Here is a 15,918-nt window from a genome sequence, read left to right as displayed (position 1 = left end):
TCTCGAAAGCAATTTATTTTTTGGTTCTAACAATTCTATCTCTAATTTCGATTTTTCCACCTGGAATCCCACCTTTTTGTCCACTTTAAAAACTTCCTGAATTTGGGCATAATGCAACCAATCTCGCACCTTGTATTTTAATTTTTCCAAGCTCTGCAACCTCCAATTGTCTCCAATTTTTTCAATTATCTCCCAATATTTTGGCCAATAGTCCTCCATGTTAAGTCTCTTACATGCCTTGGCCTCCACCGGTGAAAGCCACCTCGGGGTCTTACTCTCCAATAAGTCTTTGTATTTCATCCAGACCATAAAAATTGCTCTTCTGACAATATGGTTTTTAAACCGTTTGTGAACTTTAACCTTGTCATACCACAAATATGCATGCCACCCAAACGCGTTATCAAACCCTTCCAGATCTAGGACATCAGTGTTCTCCAGCAAAAACCAATCTTTCATCCAGCAGAAGGCTGCAGATTCATAATATAACCTCAAGTCTGGCAGGGCAAATCCCCCTCTTTCTTTCGCATCAGTTAATATTTTAAACTTTATTCGGGGCTTTTTGCCCTGCCAGACAAACTTAGAAATATCCTTCTGCCACTTTCCAAAACATTCCACCTTGTCCACGATCTGTAGGGCCTGAAACAAAAATAACATTTTCGGCAATACATTCATCTTTATAGCTGCTATTCGGCCTAACAAGGAAAGTTTCAATCTTGACCAAGTTTCCATATCTCTTTTAATTTCGGACCAACATTTCTTGTAATTATCTTTAAATAAATTCAAATTTTTGGAGGTCAGATATACCCCTAGGTATTTCACTTTTTTAACCACATTTAATTCTGTCTCTTTCTGGAACTCATCTATTTCTGTGGATGCCAAATTTTTTGCTAAAACCTTAGTCTTTTGCTTGTTCAGCTTAAATCCCGCCACTCGACCAAAGTCAGAAATTATTTCTAAAGCTCTTTTAGAACTAGAGACTGGCTCCTGTAATGTTAATACCAAGTCATCTGCAAATGCTTTCAATTTATATTGTTTCACTCCGACCTCGATACATTGTACCAACCGGTCCTTTCTAATCATGTTCAATAGCACCTCCAGGACTGAGATAAACAATAGAGGTGATAGGGGGCACCCCTGTCGTGTCCCTTTTTCTATTTTAAATTCCTCTGTCACCACATTGTTTACTATCAATTTAGCTTTTTGTTCTGAATAAATTGCTTCTATTCCATTTTCAAACCCCCGTCCCACTCCCATCCCTTCCAGATTTTTCTTCATGAACATCCAAGAAATGTTGTCAAAGGCTTTCTCCGCATCAATAAAGATTAACACCGCTCTAGTGTTGAGATTTGTTTGTAAAAGTTCCAAAATGTCAATGATGTTTCTTGTGTTGTCAAACAAATGCCTACCAGGTAGAAAGCCTGCCTGGTCCTTATGGATCACTTCATTAAGGACTTTTTTAAATCTACTTGCCAAAATGTCCGCAAAAATTTTGTAATCCACATTTAGGAGTGAGATGGGACGATAGTTCTTAAGCTGGGTCTTTTCAGTTTCTAGTTTAGGTATCAATGTGATGAAAGCTTCTTTCCACGTTTCCGGTGCCTTCCTCCCCTCCATAATCTGGTTGCAGACCTCCAACAGAGGTTGTATCAAATAGTCTTTCAAAACCTTATAATATTTGGAGGTAAGTCCATCGGGGCCTGGAGATTTGCCTAATTGCATACAGAGACTTCTTTGAATCAGAGGTGGTGCACAGACTGGCTCCCCATCCACTATCATTCACTGTAGCCTTAGCTGCCAGCACTGGTCCCCTGCCCACCAAACAGATGGCCAGGAGTCCTAAATTTTAGTGTAAGAGATGCCTAAGACCTTGGAAGGCTCTGCTCACCCTCCTCAAATAACTGCAAACAAACAAACAAACAAACAAACAAACATTTTATTATTATTATTATTATTATTATTATTATTATTATATAATTTATACCCCGCCCATCTGGCTGGGCTTCCCCAGCCACTCTGGGCAGCTTCCAACAAAATATTAAAATACTATAATACATCAAACATTAAAAGCTTCCCTAAACAGGGCTGCCTTCAGATGTCTTCTAAAAGTCTGGTAGTTGTTTTTCTCTTTGACATCTCGTGGGAGGACGTTCCACAGGGCGGGCGCCACCACCAAGAAGGCCCTCTGCCTGGTTCCCTGTAACTTGGCTTCTCGCAGTGAGGGAACCGCCAGAAGGCCCTTGGTGCTGGACCTCAGGGGTGAACGACGGGGGTGGAGACGCTCCTTCAGGTATACTGGACCAAGGCCGTTTAGGGCTTTAAAGGTCAGCACCAACACTTTGAATTGTGCTCGGAAACGTACTGGGAGCCAATGTAGGTCTTTCAAGACCAGTGTTATATGGTCTCGGCGGCCGCCCCCAGTCACCAGTCTGGCTGCTGCGTTCTGGATTAGTTCAGTTGCTCCATACACAATTTTTTCTCCTCCGTATGCAGTGATCTCCCACAAAACCCTGCATTATTTTCAGTAAGTGAATGCAACCATATTTAAACAAAATAAAAGAAAAAAATTCCTTCCAGTAGCACCTTAAAGACTAACTAAGTTAGTTCTAGGTATGAGCTTTCGTGTGCATGCACACTTCTTCAGATACACTGAAACAGAAGTCACCAGACCCTTCTATATAGTGAGAAGATGGGGAGGGGTATTACTCAGAAGGGTGGTGGGAATGGGTGACTGGCAGATAGCTGTGATGAGCCTGTTGACGACTCTTAACGACTGCAATAGGTCTTACAGGAAAAATGGCTTTGTCATGTATAATGAGATAAGAATCCAATGTCTTTGTTCAGACCATGGAGAGACCTGGTCTGAACAAAGACATTGGATTCTTATCTCCATGACCATTTTTCACCTTCTCACCCCTTGCTTTTTCCTGTAAGACCTATTGCAGTCGTTAAGAGTCGTCAACAGGCTCATCACAGCTATCTGCCAATCACCCATTCCCACCACCCTTCTGAGTAATACCCCTCCCCACCTTCTCACTATATAGAAGGGTCTGGTGACTTCTGTTTCAGTGTATCTGAAGAAGTGTGCATGCACACAAAAGCTCATACCTAGAACTAACTTAGTTGGTCTTTAAGGTGCTACTGGAAGGAATTTCTTTCTTTTATTTTGTTTTGACTATGGCAGACCAACACGGCTATCTATCTGTAACTGCAACCACATTTGTTTAGCTTTACCTCTGAAGCCACTAACCCACATGCTTTATTGCCAAGTGACACACCATAAGCAAAAAACTCTTAATTTTCTTATGTGGAGGGCTGGAGTTTGGGGAAAGGGGAAACCAGGAGTCTGATTGTACAAGCGGATATCCGTTGTGGAAGTGGGTGGCCATCACTGGATGCTGTCCACAATGTTTTGAATGCTGCTGATATTGAAGCCACACGGCAAATGCGCTTTTTATTTATTGACATAGTTTAACACATACTATTTCCCACTTTTGAAAACTGAGGCAATTTCTCAATTCACAAAAATACTTGCAGTTTATAAAAATATAAAAGCACTTAATGTACTTTAAAACTGTTCCATTTATTTTCTATTTTTTACAACAGAACCAATTGGTTGTTGCAGAAATCCTTCTGAAGCATCAGAAAGCAGAGTAGAGAAGAATCCCTTCTTATCAACAGAAGTTTCCGACATGAGGCACAAGTAGCGAAATTCAGAGGCTTTCTATTTAATTAGGACTTAATTACACTGACTATCAACTATCAAAATTGACAGCCAGCAATACGCACAGCCTTCTAATGAGCAGATAATCCACCTCAATTTGAGGTTTTCATTTGGTCAGTTTCTCTGAACTCTTTTGGTAGGCAGCTGGCCAATAGATCACAAGGCCTGCCAACACCTCAAAGAGTTTTTTTAGCACCTACAAAGTGATTGCTTTTACAAATGGAAGTCACAAACTGTCCACAGGGAGACAAGCCATAATTATCTTGCCTCACTGAAAAGACTCTTATAAGAAAAATGATTTTATGCTTTTGTGTAAAAACGTCATTCTAAGAGCCCAACAGCTGCAAAAGTGTTAGAATGTTTGAGAGTATAAGGGGAACTGTAATCCTAAAGATCACACTGTCCTTTCACCTTCTGCTGCCACTTGTCATCGTGAAGATCATGCTGATTCTCCAAACTTCTGCTGTGTGTTGAAAATCTCTTCTGGTGGAGGAACTTCAGCAAGAGGGTGGCGGCAAGAGGTGGCAACATCAGTCCAGAGAACAAAGAGCAGCTTGCTTAAAACAAATGCACACTTTGCTTCCTTTCCATGGTCCTGGGCTATTTTTGCCTCAATGCATACCTCTCTCACTGGGGATCTGGCCAATAATTCATAGATAAATGTCTCGTCTTGGTATCAACTTTGCATTCCGGGCACTTCTTGGCAACCTGAGGGGTGAGGTAGGGGTGAAGCAGAAAACAAGGGAAAAAATGAACACTGCCCAACATGCGCAACTCCACTAAGAACAATCAAGATGTTTGACTTCTGCCATTCTGCCAAGAACTCATACAAAGGGCCAAGAACAACAAGAAGTAAGCTTTTGGTGCTCAATCTGTGGCATCTGACTTACACATGATTAACCCAAATTATATCACTCATTTTGCTTCTGACTGGGGAAGGAAGGTTTAATGGGAAGGGGGAGAGGTGCTTCAGAGAGCAGTTTGCTCTGAAGCACCTCCCCATTACATGCGTCCCCAGAGAGGTCTAACAGGTGAGGAAGCACTTCAGAGAGCAGTTTTGCAAATGACTCTCTAAAGCAACCCCCCTTCTTTAAAGGGGTGTGGCGATAGAGGACAGGTCAGGGGTAAAGGGGGAGGGGTGTTTGGTCAGGTGGGGGGGGGGGAGCACCTAGTTTCTTAAATAAAAGCAAAGCACACAAGGGTCAGTCAAATCTAAAAACTTGCTTCCTTAAAGTCAAGAATTGCAGAATGGCTTCTCCAACTGAAGGTTACCACAGGGTGAAAAAACTCTTTTAATGAACTTCATAGACCAATAGGCCACAATAGAGAAGCAATGCATAGCTTGCAGAATGCTTGGCCAACTGAGGGAGATAATCTAACTTTAGTTAACAGTTTGATTTCTAATTATCTTCTGCTCTTCGTTTATCTCATGAACCTTCATATTTTATTTAAGGTTTGGGACAGATAGGGGTTACACACCAGACTTTGGGTGTCTTATGAAGCATTTATTCATCTGACAGGTTATTCAATGATTTATTATTCTAATAAAAATATAAAGTTGACACACGTTTCCCCTTCACTATGTTTTTGGACGAACTCAAAAGGCTGCCACACGTTTGTGACATTTTGGTTAGTTCTAATAAAAGGCATTGCCCAACTCTGGATTTTAGAGCTCGGTTCTAAGTTCCTGCTTCGTTTATGCAATCCCAGTCTAGGAAAGGAGGAAGCAAAACCGTTCCAAAGGTGTTAAAGAAGTGAACTCACCGCGGTTCTGGTTAACAGTTGCTGACCTCAGTTTTCACTGGCATTGCCTCCCACACCCCCTGATAATGTCTGAGTCAGGTTCTTTCCCATCAGGGGAAACATTAGCTGATTTTTGCAAACTGGCCATGCTGCTTGACCATGCATGTTATTTGGTTGGCACTTCATGGAAGAAGATGAATGCTTCAAGGACCCAACTCACAGGTCACTTGCCAGGGAGAACTTTCTGAAGGCATAATTCCACATGCTGCTCACTGTATTTGGTAATCTAAATAGGCCTCATTTCACTGTGATGATTAGATGCTTTCTCTTACTGCCCCGTTGGTGCCCAAAAGGGGCAGAGAGCTGGCTTGATACGTCCTGATGACCTACATGCCTTGGTGAGACAAGAAGAGCCAAGTTTTGGCTGCCAGGACTGCTTGGTTCAAGACCCAATCATGCCTGGCGCATTACTCCTGTAAGAAAGGGGGTTGGCTTCACAGTCTGAGGGGCAGAAAAGTTTTGGGTGAGCTGTGTCACATGGAGGAGTTTGGGGTGAACTTTCAGGGAGTTTGGAAAGAGCTGTGCAGGGATGGGGGTTGGCAATGGGGTGGAGGTGGCAGGTAGAAGGAGATGGGGATTGGATGTAAAAGCTGTGTAAGGGGATGAGGGTTTGGGGCGAGATGTAATGGGAAGCGGGGCGGGAGGTTGGCAGGAGCCCCTACTCAACAAGCTGTTTCAAATAGGCATAAAGGATCACTGCCAACTCTGGTGGTTTTCTTTCTCTGGAACTGTTGCAATTCCGTGATTAAATAAATGGGGGGGGGGTAACTGTCAGGAGCTCAGCCTACACTCGAGTAGGACCCTGGTAGAGACACATACCCGACTGGCATGTTCTCTCTCTCCTGGTCATTTGTTCGGGAGCTTCAAAAGCTTTCTTCTGCCCGAACATCACAGCGACCGATGCCAACAGACATCGGCACACTTAGGGATCAGCAGAGTCTACGCAACTTGCGTGACAGACCTCAGCAACTCAGCATGTTGGCTAATCTACTTTATTTACATATAAACACACATAGAACACTGCAACATGGCTCCCTCTCTCTCTAGCATCAGGCAGCAAAGAGAAAGAACAAAGGACAATAGTCCGACTTCACGGAACACAGTAACACAGACATCCTGTCTCCGTCACTTCCCTCTTTGTGGAGTCAAAATATACACCGTCATGTGATAGACAACAATGCCATGACTGCAATCATGGAGCAGGAATTCTAACAGTAACTCCCTGTACTTGCTGCACCCTCTGTCATCCTGTCTTCTCTCATTAATCAACTTAACCGGAACAGTGATAGCTCAGAGAAGAATTGCATTTGCATATACTTACCATGAAACAGGGAACATTTTTCAACTGTAACTTCATAGAATCATAGAGTTGGAATAGACCACAAGGGCCATCGAGTCCAACCCCCTGCCAAGCAGGAAACACCATCAGAGCACTCCTGACATATGGTTGTCAAGCCTCTGCTTAAAGACCTCCAAAGAAGGAGACTCCACCACACTCCTTGGCAGCAAATTCCACTGTCGAACAGCTCTTACTGTCAGGAAGTTCTGACAGTAAGGAAGTTTAAATTTCATACAATTTAAACTGATCAAGAGATTAAAGCTTGCAACCCATACCATTTCAATGCGTAACCAGATGACTGACTCATGTGCTCCAAAGAACGAACATGGAAAACCACATATTGTCCTTCTCTGCAATGCACACTCCCTGAATCAAGCTGAGTGACCAGGTGCTATTGGTACCTTCTGAAAGCTCTGTGCATGCCTGTTTGTGCCACTGCCTCGTGAGAGAGAGGAGGCCTGTGGCTGCAATGGACCACAAGAACAACCCATTTTTTTCCGGCAGAGGAAAACTGTAACAACTCCACAGTTGAAAACAGATTTTAAAATGTGCAAGTCACACATCTTGGGAGGCAGGGAAAGTAAGTAATGGCCAGTAGTGGTGAGCAAGGCAGGATGCAGCTGCTTACCTGACCTCCTATCACACTGTTACTACGGCTTATGAGAAGGGACAAAGCTGTGATGCTGGTGGTGCAGACACACTGCCAATCTGGCACTAACCCTGCCAGCTATGACTGGGAAAATAGCTTCATTACAATACAGTGGTGCCTCGCAAGACGAAATTAATCCGTTCCGCGAGTCTCTTCATCTAGCGGTTTTTTCGTCTTGCGAAGCAAGCCCATTGACGGATTAGCGGATTAGCGCTATTAGCGGCTTTTAGCGGCTTATCGGATCAGCTGATAAGCGGCTTAGCGGCTTAGAAAAAGGGGGGGAAGGGGGAAAAAACCCGCAGGAACTCACAAGACATTTTCGTCTTGCGAAGCAAGCCCATAAGGAAATTCGTTTTGCGAAGCGCCTCCAAAACGTAAAACCCTTTCGTCTAGCGGGTTTTCCATCTTGCGAGGCATTCGTCTTGCGGGGCACCACTGTATTGTAAAGTAGCTGCTCTACCAGTGAACAGGGAAACCAATCAGACAATGTTGTTTTGAGGAAAGGAGAAAGCAAAACTTCGACAAGCCAAACCGACCTTTAGGAGACTCTCCCAGCACAATTTGCAACAAGTGAAGTCGCACAGCTGGCATTTAAAAGGCACACTATGCTCAGATTTGCATTTTCCACACTGGAACCCTTCTGGAAAATTGAAAAAGAGTGTGACTGTTAAGAAATGGATTCCTTTTGGCAGCTGAAGTACTGCCCCCCTACACAGTAATGGCCTTTTTTGCACAGATAAAATACGTACAACAGAAGCTGTCAGATTTATTGCTGTTTGATATTATAGCTCCCCGAGGACTGCAGAGATGAAGGAAAACACACTCTGACCTCTAGCCTCTTCTGGGAAGAAGCCAGAATGAGCACAGATAGGAACTAACTAATGGAATTGTCTTCTTCTCAAATTTTGGCAACAGCAGCTAGTGGCAAGGTTGGAATGCCTTTAGACAACTGAATATGTAAAGCTCCTATTTACTTAATGAGGCCATTAACCCATCCAATTTGTTACTGTCTACTCTTGACTCATACATTCTCCAAGGCTTTAGGTAACCAAATATTTCCCACCCTTAAAATTTGAGGTCCTTTAGCTGATGGTGCAGCACGCTGAAACTGGGATCTGATGCAAGGAGAGCATATGCCCTGTCTTTGAGCTACTGCATTTACAATGTATTTCTGATGCAGCTGAGGTATCCTTTCTTTTGAAGGAAGAAGGGCTTCTACCTGATCCAATATTTAAGGTAAAGGTAAAGGGACCCCTGACCATAAGGTCCAGTCATGGCTGACTCTGGGGTTGTGGCGCTCATCTCGCTTTATTGGCCGAAGGAGCAAGTGTACAGCTTCCGGGTCATGTGGCCAGCATGACTAAGCCGCTTCTGGCGAACCATAGCAGCGCATGGAAACGCCGTTTACCTTCCCGCCAGAGCGGTACCTATTTATCTACTTGCACTTTGACGTGCTTTCGAACTGCTAGGTGAGCAGGAGCTGGGACCAAGCAACGGGAGCTCACCCCATCACGGGGATTCGAACCGCCGACCTTCTGATCGGCAAGTCCTAGGCTCTGTGGTTGAACCCACAGCGCCACCCGCGTCCCTTGAACCAATATTTACATACCCCTTAATGGTGAGATGGGCACACTGTCAGAATCCATGGGTGTGCGGACACTGCTTGGACCTCCCTTGGAGTTCTGTGATTCCAAGTTACTTATAGGGGTGGCATTACTTAGGATCTTCTCTAGCATCTCGTTCTTGGAGGAGCCTGCAGAGGAGATCATACAGTTACATCTCAAAAAGCACACACAACTATGTATGAGCAGTTTTTTCTTCCATTTATTTATTGCTTATTTATACCACACATCCTCCAGGATTAGGACACATGGTACTGGCTCCACAATTTAAATAACTACAGGGCTGATGGCCAACATTCCTTTCCTGGACACTCAAGAGAGGGATGGCCAATCGACTCTAGTTTAATTCAGATGAAAAATTTATATAGGTCCAGTTTAACTGGGCTTCAGTTTTGGATGTGGGATGGAAACTATCCCGGCTGTCCAATGGGATAACCACTGCTGGGAGACACACAGGAGGACACAAATGCTAATACGAAGAGCAGGAACATGTTTTTCCTTGAAGACAAAAGCCAACACAACTAAACCCAGGGCACAATTCAAAGAACAAACTAAAACCAGTGTTATTAGCAACTACAGTGGTACCATGGTTTGCAAACTTAATCCGTTCCATAAGTCCGTTCTTAAATCAAAGCGTTCTTAAACCAAGGCGTGCTTTCCCATAGTAAAGGGGGACTCAATTTACAAATGGAACACGCTCAACAGGAAGTGGAACATGTTCTTATTCCAAGGCAAAGTTCACAAACCAAAACACCTACTTTTGGGTTTGCAGCGTTCTTAATCCATGCTGTTCATAAACTAAGCTGTTCTTAAACCAAGGTACCACTGTATAAGCAAAATGATATAATTTACACTTATACTACCTGAAGAAGTTGGATAGAATGCCCACCATATGCTTCCAAGAAAAGGAAAAGGTTCCACCACAGAACCTGTTTCGTACCATGAGACAGCACTGATCTGGGGCTGTGAATTGCCTTTAGGTAGCTGTTGTAGCTGTTATCATATTGTAGTGTGAAAGAAGAGAGCAATAGGACTGGTCTGGGAAGATGAAAACATCTTTACGGAGGAGTCAAACTTACAAACTGCTTTGCCTCCTTCTGGTAGGTGGGGCAACACAAAAGCATCTGTATTCTCTGGATGAGTAATCAGGAAACTACCGGTATTTGGGGGGAGGGGGGGAGACAGTAGATAAGAACACTTTGGCCTAGATGTGTCATTGAAAGTAAGTTATCCATTATGGCAGTAATGCCCTGCACCATTAGTCAACAAAAATATGTAACACATCAGGTGCAGTGTGAACTGCCAGCTTCAGACACTTTCAGCCTTCGTCAGCCTGCTCTGGCCGTTTTACAATAGTATACTCACAACCCAAAAATCTGGGTGAGATTTGTGGCTACAGCTAATCCTTAATTCATTCTTCCTTAGTTGTCTGAGTAAACACAAAAGAGGTACTGATGAGCAATATTTAATTTTATCTAAAGAAAAAAATAAAAATTCCTTCCAGTAGCACCTTAGAGACCAACTAAGTTTGTTATTGGCATGAGCTTTCGTGTGCATGCACACTTCTTCAGATACACACCTGAACAAGTTTACGAAGTGTGCATGAACCCGAAAGCTCATACCAATAACAAACTTAGTTGGTCTCTAAGGTGCTACTGGAAGGAATTTTTTTGTTTGTTTGTTTAGACTACGGCAGACCAACACGGCTACCTACCTGTAACTTTATTTTATCTGGTGAGCAAACAAAGAGGCCACATTTGCTGCCTCATTTTTGCTTGTTGTGCCAGGGTTGGGGGTGCCGCATTTTTCCTATTAAGCAGCAAATTTCACTGCAAAAAAAACCAGGCTGCTGTATCTTATCCTTAAACTTGTGGTAATCTTCCTCTGATTCATTGAACAGGAGAAGGCTACAGCTTCTTTTTATTTCCCTTATCGGTGGATGGAAAGAAGAAAACCTGGAGCACACTTCTTTGGGGAGGAGGGGAAACTGTACTGAAATAAGCAACTCAAACCTGGGATTGGGCTGGCAGCTTTATCCTGAATTTTACTCTGTTCCACCGTGCAGTTTGAGTCCCTCAAGCCAAAAGAGCCCTCCTCCTGTGCTGGTAACGGAGCCTCCTCACTCTCCTCAGGGCAACTCATTCCAGTCAGCTCTTTACACATCTGTCTGAACTGTTTTTTGTGATGGGGGCGCACAAACATGGAGAACCCTGTGAACATAAACAAATAATGACGTGCGCGCACAGTTGGAGCCAGCTTGTTATAAGCCAGAGAATTCCAGGAGAATGGGGAAAACACTTCAAAATGATCAAGACCAACAACAACAAAAAACCCCTCTTGGCTGGTCACTAAATCCAGCCTGTTCTGGTTTCTACCTACTGCGGCGGAATCATTTTACTAGTCAGAAAGACTCTTTGAATGTCATATTCACACAAAGAGCAGCAAAAATGTTTGCATTCTTGTCTGCCCTCTGAAAAACACATGCTGGGGAAATCCTCTTGGGAACCAGTATGGAATATTGCATGATTGTCTCAGACCTACAGAGGTCAACTATGACAAGTCTGGAGCCTTGCAGTTTTCTGGTTAAATATGTCTAGTGCCAAGGATGACTGTACAAGATCCAGAGCTGGCCTGTTGAGTCAACTTGTCTGAGTGTAAAGGTGCTTCTAAAGTAATCTAGTGAGATGAAAAGACAGAGTGCCTCTTTTGCACAGTACTTAATCTTTTACCTCCTTGGAGGCTGATGAGCTTATTAGCAGAACTGTTGTCTATCCAAATCAATACGTGCATTTGTAAGAACTCGATTATTTAGTGTGGCAGCACCCACACTTTGGAACTCCCTGCTTGCTGATATCAAAGTAGGCGCCTTCGCTGTATATGAACTATTGCCCTTAACATATGTATTTTCCAGCATGCTTCTGGTTGGAAAGGTGAATTTCAAAGCCTAGATGTGTTTCAATCCGCAAACCTTTTCAAATGAAATAAATTCGGATGAAAATGCAAATTTCTCCCCCACCCATATCTGATACTGATGTGCCATAAAGAAGTTCAGCCACGGCTGTTGCACAGCTTGTTAGCGATGGCAACTGAACTCACTGCCCCACCACACTGAGGAACGGGCTTAGCAACATGTGGGTGGGAAGAGCAGAGTTCTGCGGGCAGCAAGACACTCTGAGAAACAATCAGGCAGGTACTTGCTTTGTAGCAGATGGAAATGTTCTGGCTTCTCTGTGGTGAGGGCTGCAACCACAGACACCATGGCATCGTAGTCATCAGTCTTCTTGTATGCTGACAGGGCTGAAAAGAAACTGCTGAAGCTGCTTTGGTCCAGAGCCAGTTTGAGGTCACTCAGGTAGGCTGATCGGATTATTTGGTTACGGCTCTCCTTTAGGGAGCTGGGCATTTTTTTGGAGGGCTCAGCAGTCACACAGGCACCGTTTCCTCCTGTTAAAAAGCACAAGGCAAGGCACATAAGGACAGGATCCTAAATGTAGCAGTCTGAATCAGATGAAGCAAAGTTAAGAATGTTCCTTGTTAGGGTTTTTGGGGTTTCCCCCCTTTTTGGAGGAGGTGGGATCCTGCTTTGCTAGCACAGCAATTTATTTGCATACTGCCCAACATCCCTTAATACACACTGATGTAAGCCATAGGAAAAGTTTCCTCCTTAGTGATGGATGTGCAATGCTGAAAAATGGTAACAAAAAAGAAATTTAACATGTACAGGGTACGCAAATCATGTGTGAGTCAAAACTAACTCAATGAGTCAAAAGTGACTCACAGATTTATTTAATCTTAACCCTGATATTGGGATTAGTGAGCCTCTGGTTCTCCAGAAGTTGTGGGAATCAAATTCTCATCCAACCTGCCAACATGGCCAGTGGTCAGGGATGCTGGGAGTTGCTGAACTACAATATCTGGAGGACCACAAGTTCCCCATCCCTGATTTATTTGCTGCCTTTCTCAACAAACCCCAAACATCTCAAGATTGTGTTAGAAGCCATTAAAAGACAACTAAGTAAAAAAACACCATTACAATTATAAAATTAAAAACATAGGGTTGTTCGATGGGGGAAGGGAGAGTTTGTGTGCAATCTCGTGATCTTAATATCAGCCCAATGAACGTGTGAAGGTTTGACTCAAGGGACCACTTTTCTTTCTTTACTTTCATTGACATACAGGAAGTAAAACCAAGTTTTATTGCTCCTGCCATTAACATACTTTATGCATTTCTTCTTTACAGGAAGCATACCTGCACCGTCCGACCCAAAAGTTAGGTGGGAACCTCCTTTATTCAAATGCTGCTCAGTGTTCAGCTGCCCAGTTGAACCACCCGAAAAGGTGGTTTTCTCATCACATTTCTTCTCTAATATCAAAGAGAAAGAGATACAAAAATTGCTTGAATGAAGGTGGGAAGTCTTGAGAGTACGTTAAGAACAACAGAAAGGAAGTCCAACAAAATCATTGCAATGTATCCTTATTCTTAATCCTAAAATGACAGGAAAATCCCTTTCCCAAACAATAGGAAGAATGAACAGAATAACAACTTCTTCCTAAGGGAGGCCAATTCTGACCATTTTTATTTAAAATATACCACATAGTTGTATGCCATATATACCGTATCTCATTAAAACAATACCAAAGTGGTGTACAATAAGAAGTACAATTGGTGCCTATCTGAAGGGTAGTTTTCCAGTGGCATGGCACGGCTATCGGACTGGGTTGAGAGAGCTGTATATGTTTGGCCTGGAAAAGAGAAGACTTGATAGCCATCTTCAATTATTCTTGCTTGCTCCTGAGGGTAGGACCTAAACACATGGCTTCAATTTCAATGAAACATCAGGAAGAACTTTCTGATGGTAAGAGATGTTCAACAGTGGAATGGATTCCCTTGGAAGGTGGTGGACTCTCCTTCCTTGCATGATTTTAGGCGAAGTTGGGTGGTCATCTGTCATGGATGCTTTAGTTGAGATTCCTGCATTGCTAGATGACCTTTGAGGTATTTTTCAGCACCGCAAGGCTGCTGAGGTAGCAGTGCTCCAAAATGGCACTTGGTCACGGTTGCAGTAAGCCTCCTCAATTAGGTCTGAGCAATACACACTTATTTAGAGAACAAAAAACAGAACTAATATGCTGAAATGGTCTGGCAGAGCCAATATAATATCAGTATAATATTGAGTATGCAACAGATTTTTTGTGGGAGTATTTCCTATCAGTGCAAAGGAGAGGTCTTGAGGTCTATGAAAGACTGAATTCACCACAGAAAAGCGAGATTAGGGAATGAAACACAAGAGCATCTTAGTCACTGACATATCATATATTAGTCACTGATTTATGGTATTTTGGACACATCCAAAATACCGTAAATCATGAAGTTGGAAGAGACCCTGAGGATCATGTAACCCAAGCCCCTGCAATGCAGGAATGTGGAGCTGACTCTGACGGGGATCGAACCTGCAACCTTGGTGTTATCAGCACCAGGCTCTAGTCTAACCAAGTGTGCTATCCACCCAGCAGAGGATAGTTCTGGGTGGAGAACGATATTCTAGGAGGGAAATTCAATGGAACTTTGGTCTAATGAGCCAAATGGAGCTTTAGTAAGAGACTGGAAAGTTCAGTTCAGGGTCCAGGTAGGAAACCAGTGGGACCATGGGTTTATATAATATTTTAACTACTTTTAGGGAAACATTTGAAGTCAAATTGACATGGGGTGATTTTCTTCCTCTTGCAAGCTGGAGCAACTCCCTTAAAAGGCCAGGTTACAACATCTGGGGATTTTTAGTTTTGAAAAAAAGGCAAGCAAAGGAGGATATAATCAAGATTTTTAAAGTTATGCATGGCGCAGAGAAAGTGGAGAGAGATTATTTCCGTGTTTGCTGCTCTAGAAACCTGTCCTTTGTTAAGGAAGAAACTCTCACAGAGTTAAGAAACCCATGATGCAATGCAAGGTCCTACCAGGTTAGGAATAACTGAATACAGTGGTGCTCCGCAAGACGAACGCCTCGCAAGATGAAAAACCCGCTAGACGAAAGGGTTTTCCGTTTTGGAGGCGCTTCGCAAAACGAATTTCCCTATGGGCTTGCTTCGCAAGAAGAAAGCCCATAGGGAAATCTCCGGGGACCTCTTTTAAATGCTGGCGGTGGGGAGCAAAGCCTTTCCCCCCCCCCTCCGGCCTTCAGAAGAGGTCCAGGAAGAGCGGCGGGGGCCGAAAGGCTTTGCTCCCCACCGCCAGCATTTAAAAAGCAGTCCGGGATAGCAGGGAAGCGCTTCCCGCTATCCCGGATGGCTTTTGAAGGCAGGCGGGGGGGGGGAGCAAAGACTTTTGCCCCCCCCGCCCACCTTCAGAAGAGGTCCTGGACCTCTTCTGAAGGTGGGCGGGGGGGCAAAAGTCTTTGCTCCCCCCTGCCTGCCTTTCCGGGAGAGCGGAGAAACACAGCGCGTTTCTCCGCTGTCCCGGACGGCTTTTAAAGCCGTCTGGGGGCTGCCTTCCCGGGGGCTTTTAAATCACCCCGGACAGCGGAGAAGTCCTCCGCTGTCCCGGGGTTTTTAAAATGCTGGGGGACAGCAGCGAAGCGTTCGCTGCCGCCCGCCAGCATTTTAAGGTCGCCCCGGGACAGCGGAGAAGTCTCCGCTGTCCCGGGAAGGCCGGCGGGGGGGGGGAGCAAAGACTTTCGCCCCCCGCCGGCCTTCAGAAGAGGTTGGGGGACAGACTGTCCCCGGACCTGGTCTGAAGGCGGTTTCCATAGGAACGCATTGATTGATTTTCAATGCATTCCTATGGGAAACC

At 44.1% G+C, this 15,918-nt stretch overlaps 2 protein-coding genes across 9 annotated transcripts in view; one reads left to right on the top strand and one right to left on the bottom strand.

Moving 5' to 3' along the window:
- The window catches only part of GMEB2 (glucocorticoid modulatory element binding protein 2), a 263,449-nt gene that overhangs the window by 116,519 nt on the left and 131,012 nt on the right, over positions 1 to 15,918 (top strand). The window lies entirely within an intron of this gene.
- The window catches only part of RTEL1 (regulator of telomere elongation helicase 1), an 80,951-nt gene continuing 68,481 nt past the window's right edge, over positions 3,449 to 15,918 (bottom strand). For 5 of the 8 annotated variants that reach the window (XM_083744116.1, XM_083744117.1, XM_083744120.1 and 2 more), the window contains exons 31-36: positions 13,384 to 13,497; positions 12,333 to 12,578; positions 11,147 to 11,344; positions 9,122 to 9,265; positions 8,049 to 8,152; positions 3,449 to 4,429 (exon numbers count right to left, since the gene is read on the bottom strand). In XM_083744116.1, coding sequence (XP_083600242.1) covers positions 4,349 to 4,429; positions 8,049 to 8,152; positions 9,122 to 9,265; positions 11,147 to 11,344; positions 12,333 to 12,578; positions 13,384 to 13,497 — 887 coding nt within the window. In that variant the 3' untranslated portion in view covers positions 3,449 to 4,348. Of the gene's footprint in view, positions 4,430 to 8,048; positions 8,153 to 9,121; positions 10,564 to 10,848; positions 11,345 to 12,332; positions 12,579 to 13,383; positions 13,498 to 15,918 lie in introns of all 8 variants that reach the window. The other 3 variants (XR_014565639.1, XR_014565640.1, XM_083744119.1) reach the window with 2 other exon arrangements.

The sequence above is a fragment of the Podarcis gaigeae genome (genome assembly GCF_964106915.1).
Source record: "Podarcis gaigeae genome assembly, chromosome: 6".
In the NCBI taxonomy this organism is placed as follows: Eukaryota; Metazoa; Chordata; class Lepidosauria; order Squamata; family Lacertidae; genus Podarcis; species Podarcis gaigeae.
Note: the sequence above shows the minus strand (reverse complement) of the source record. Positions and strands in the feature narration are given on the sequence as shown.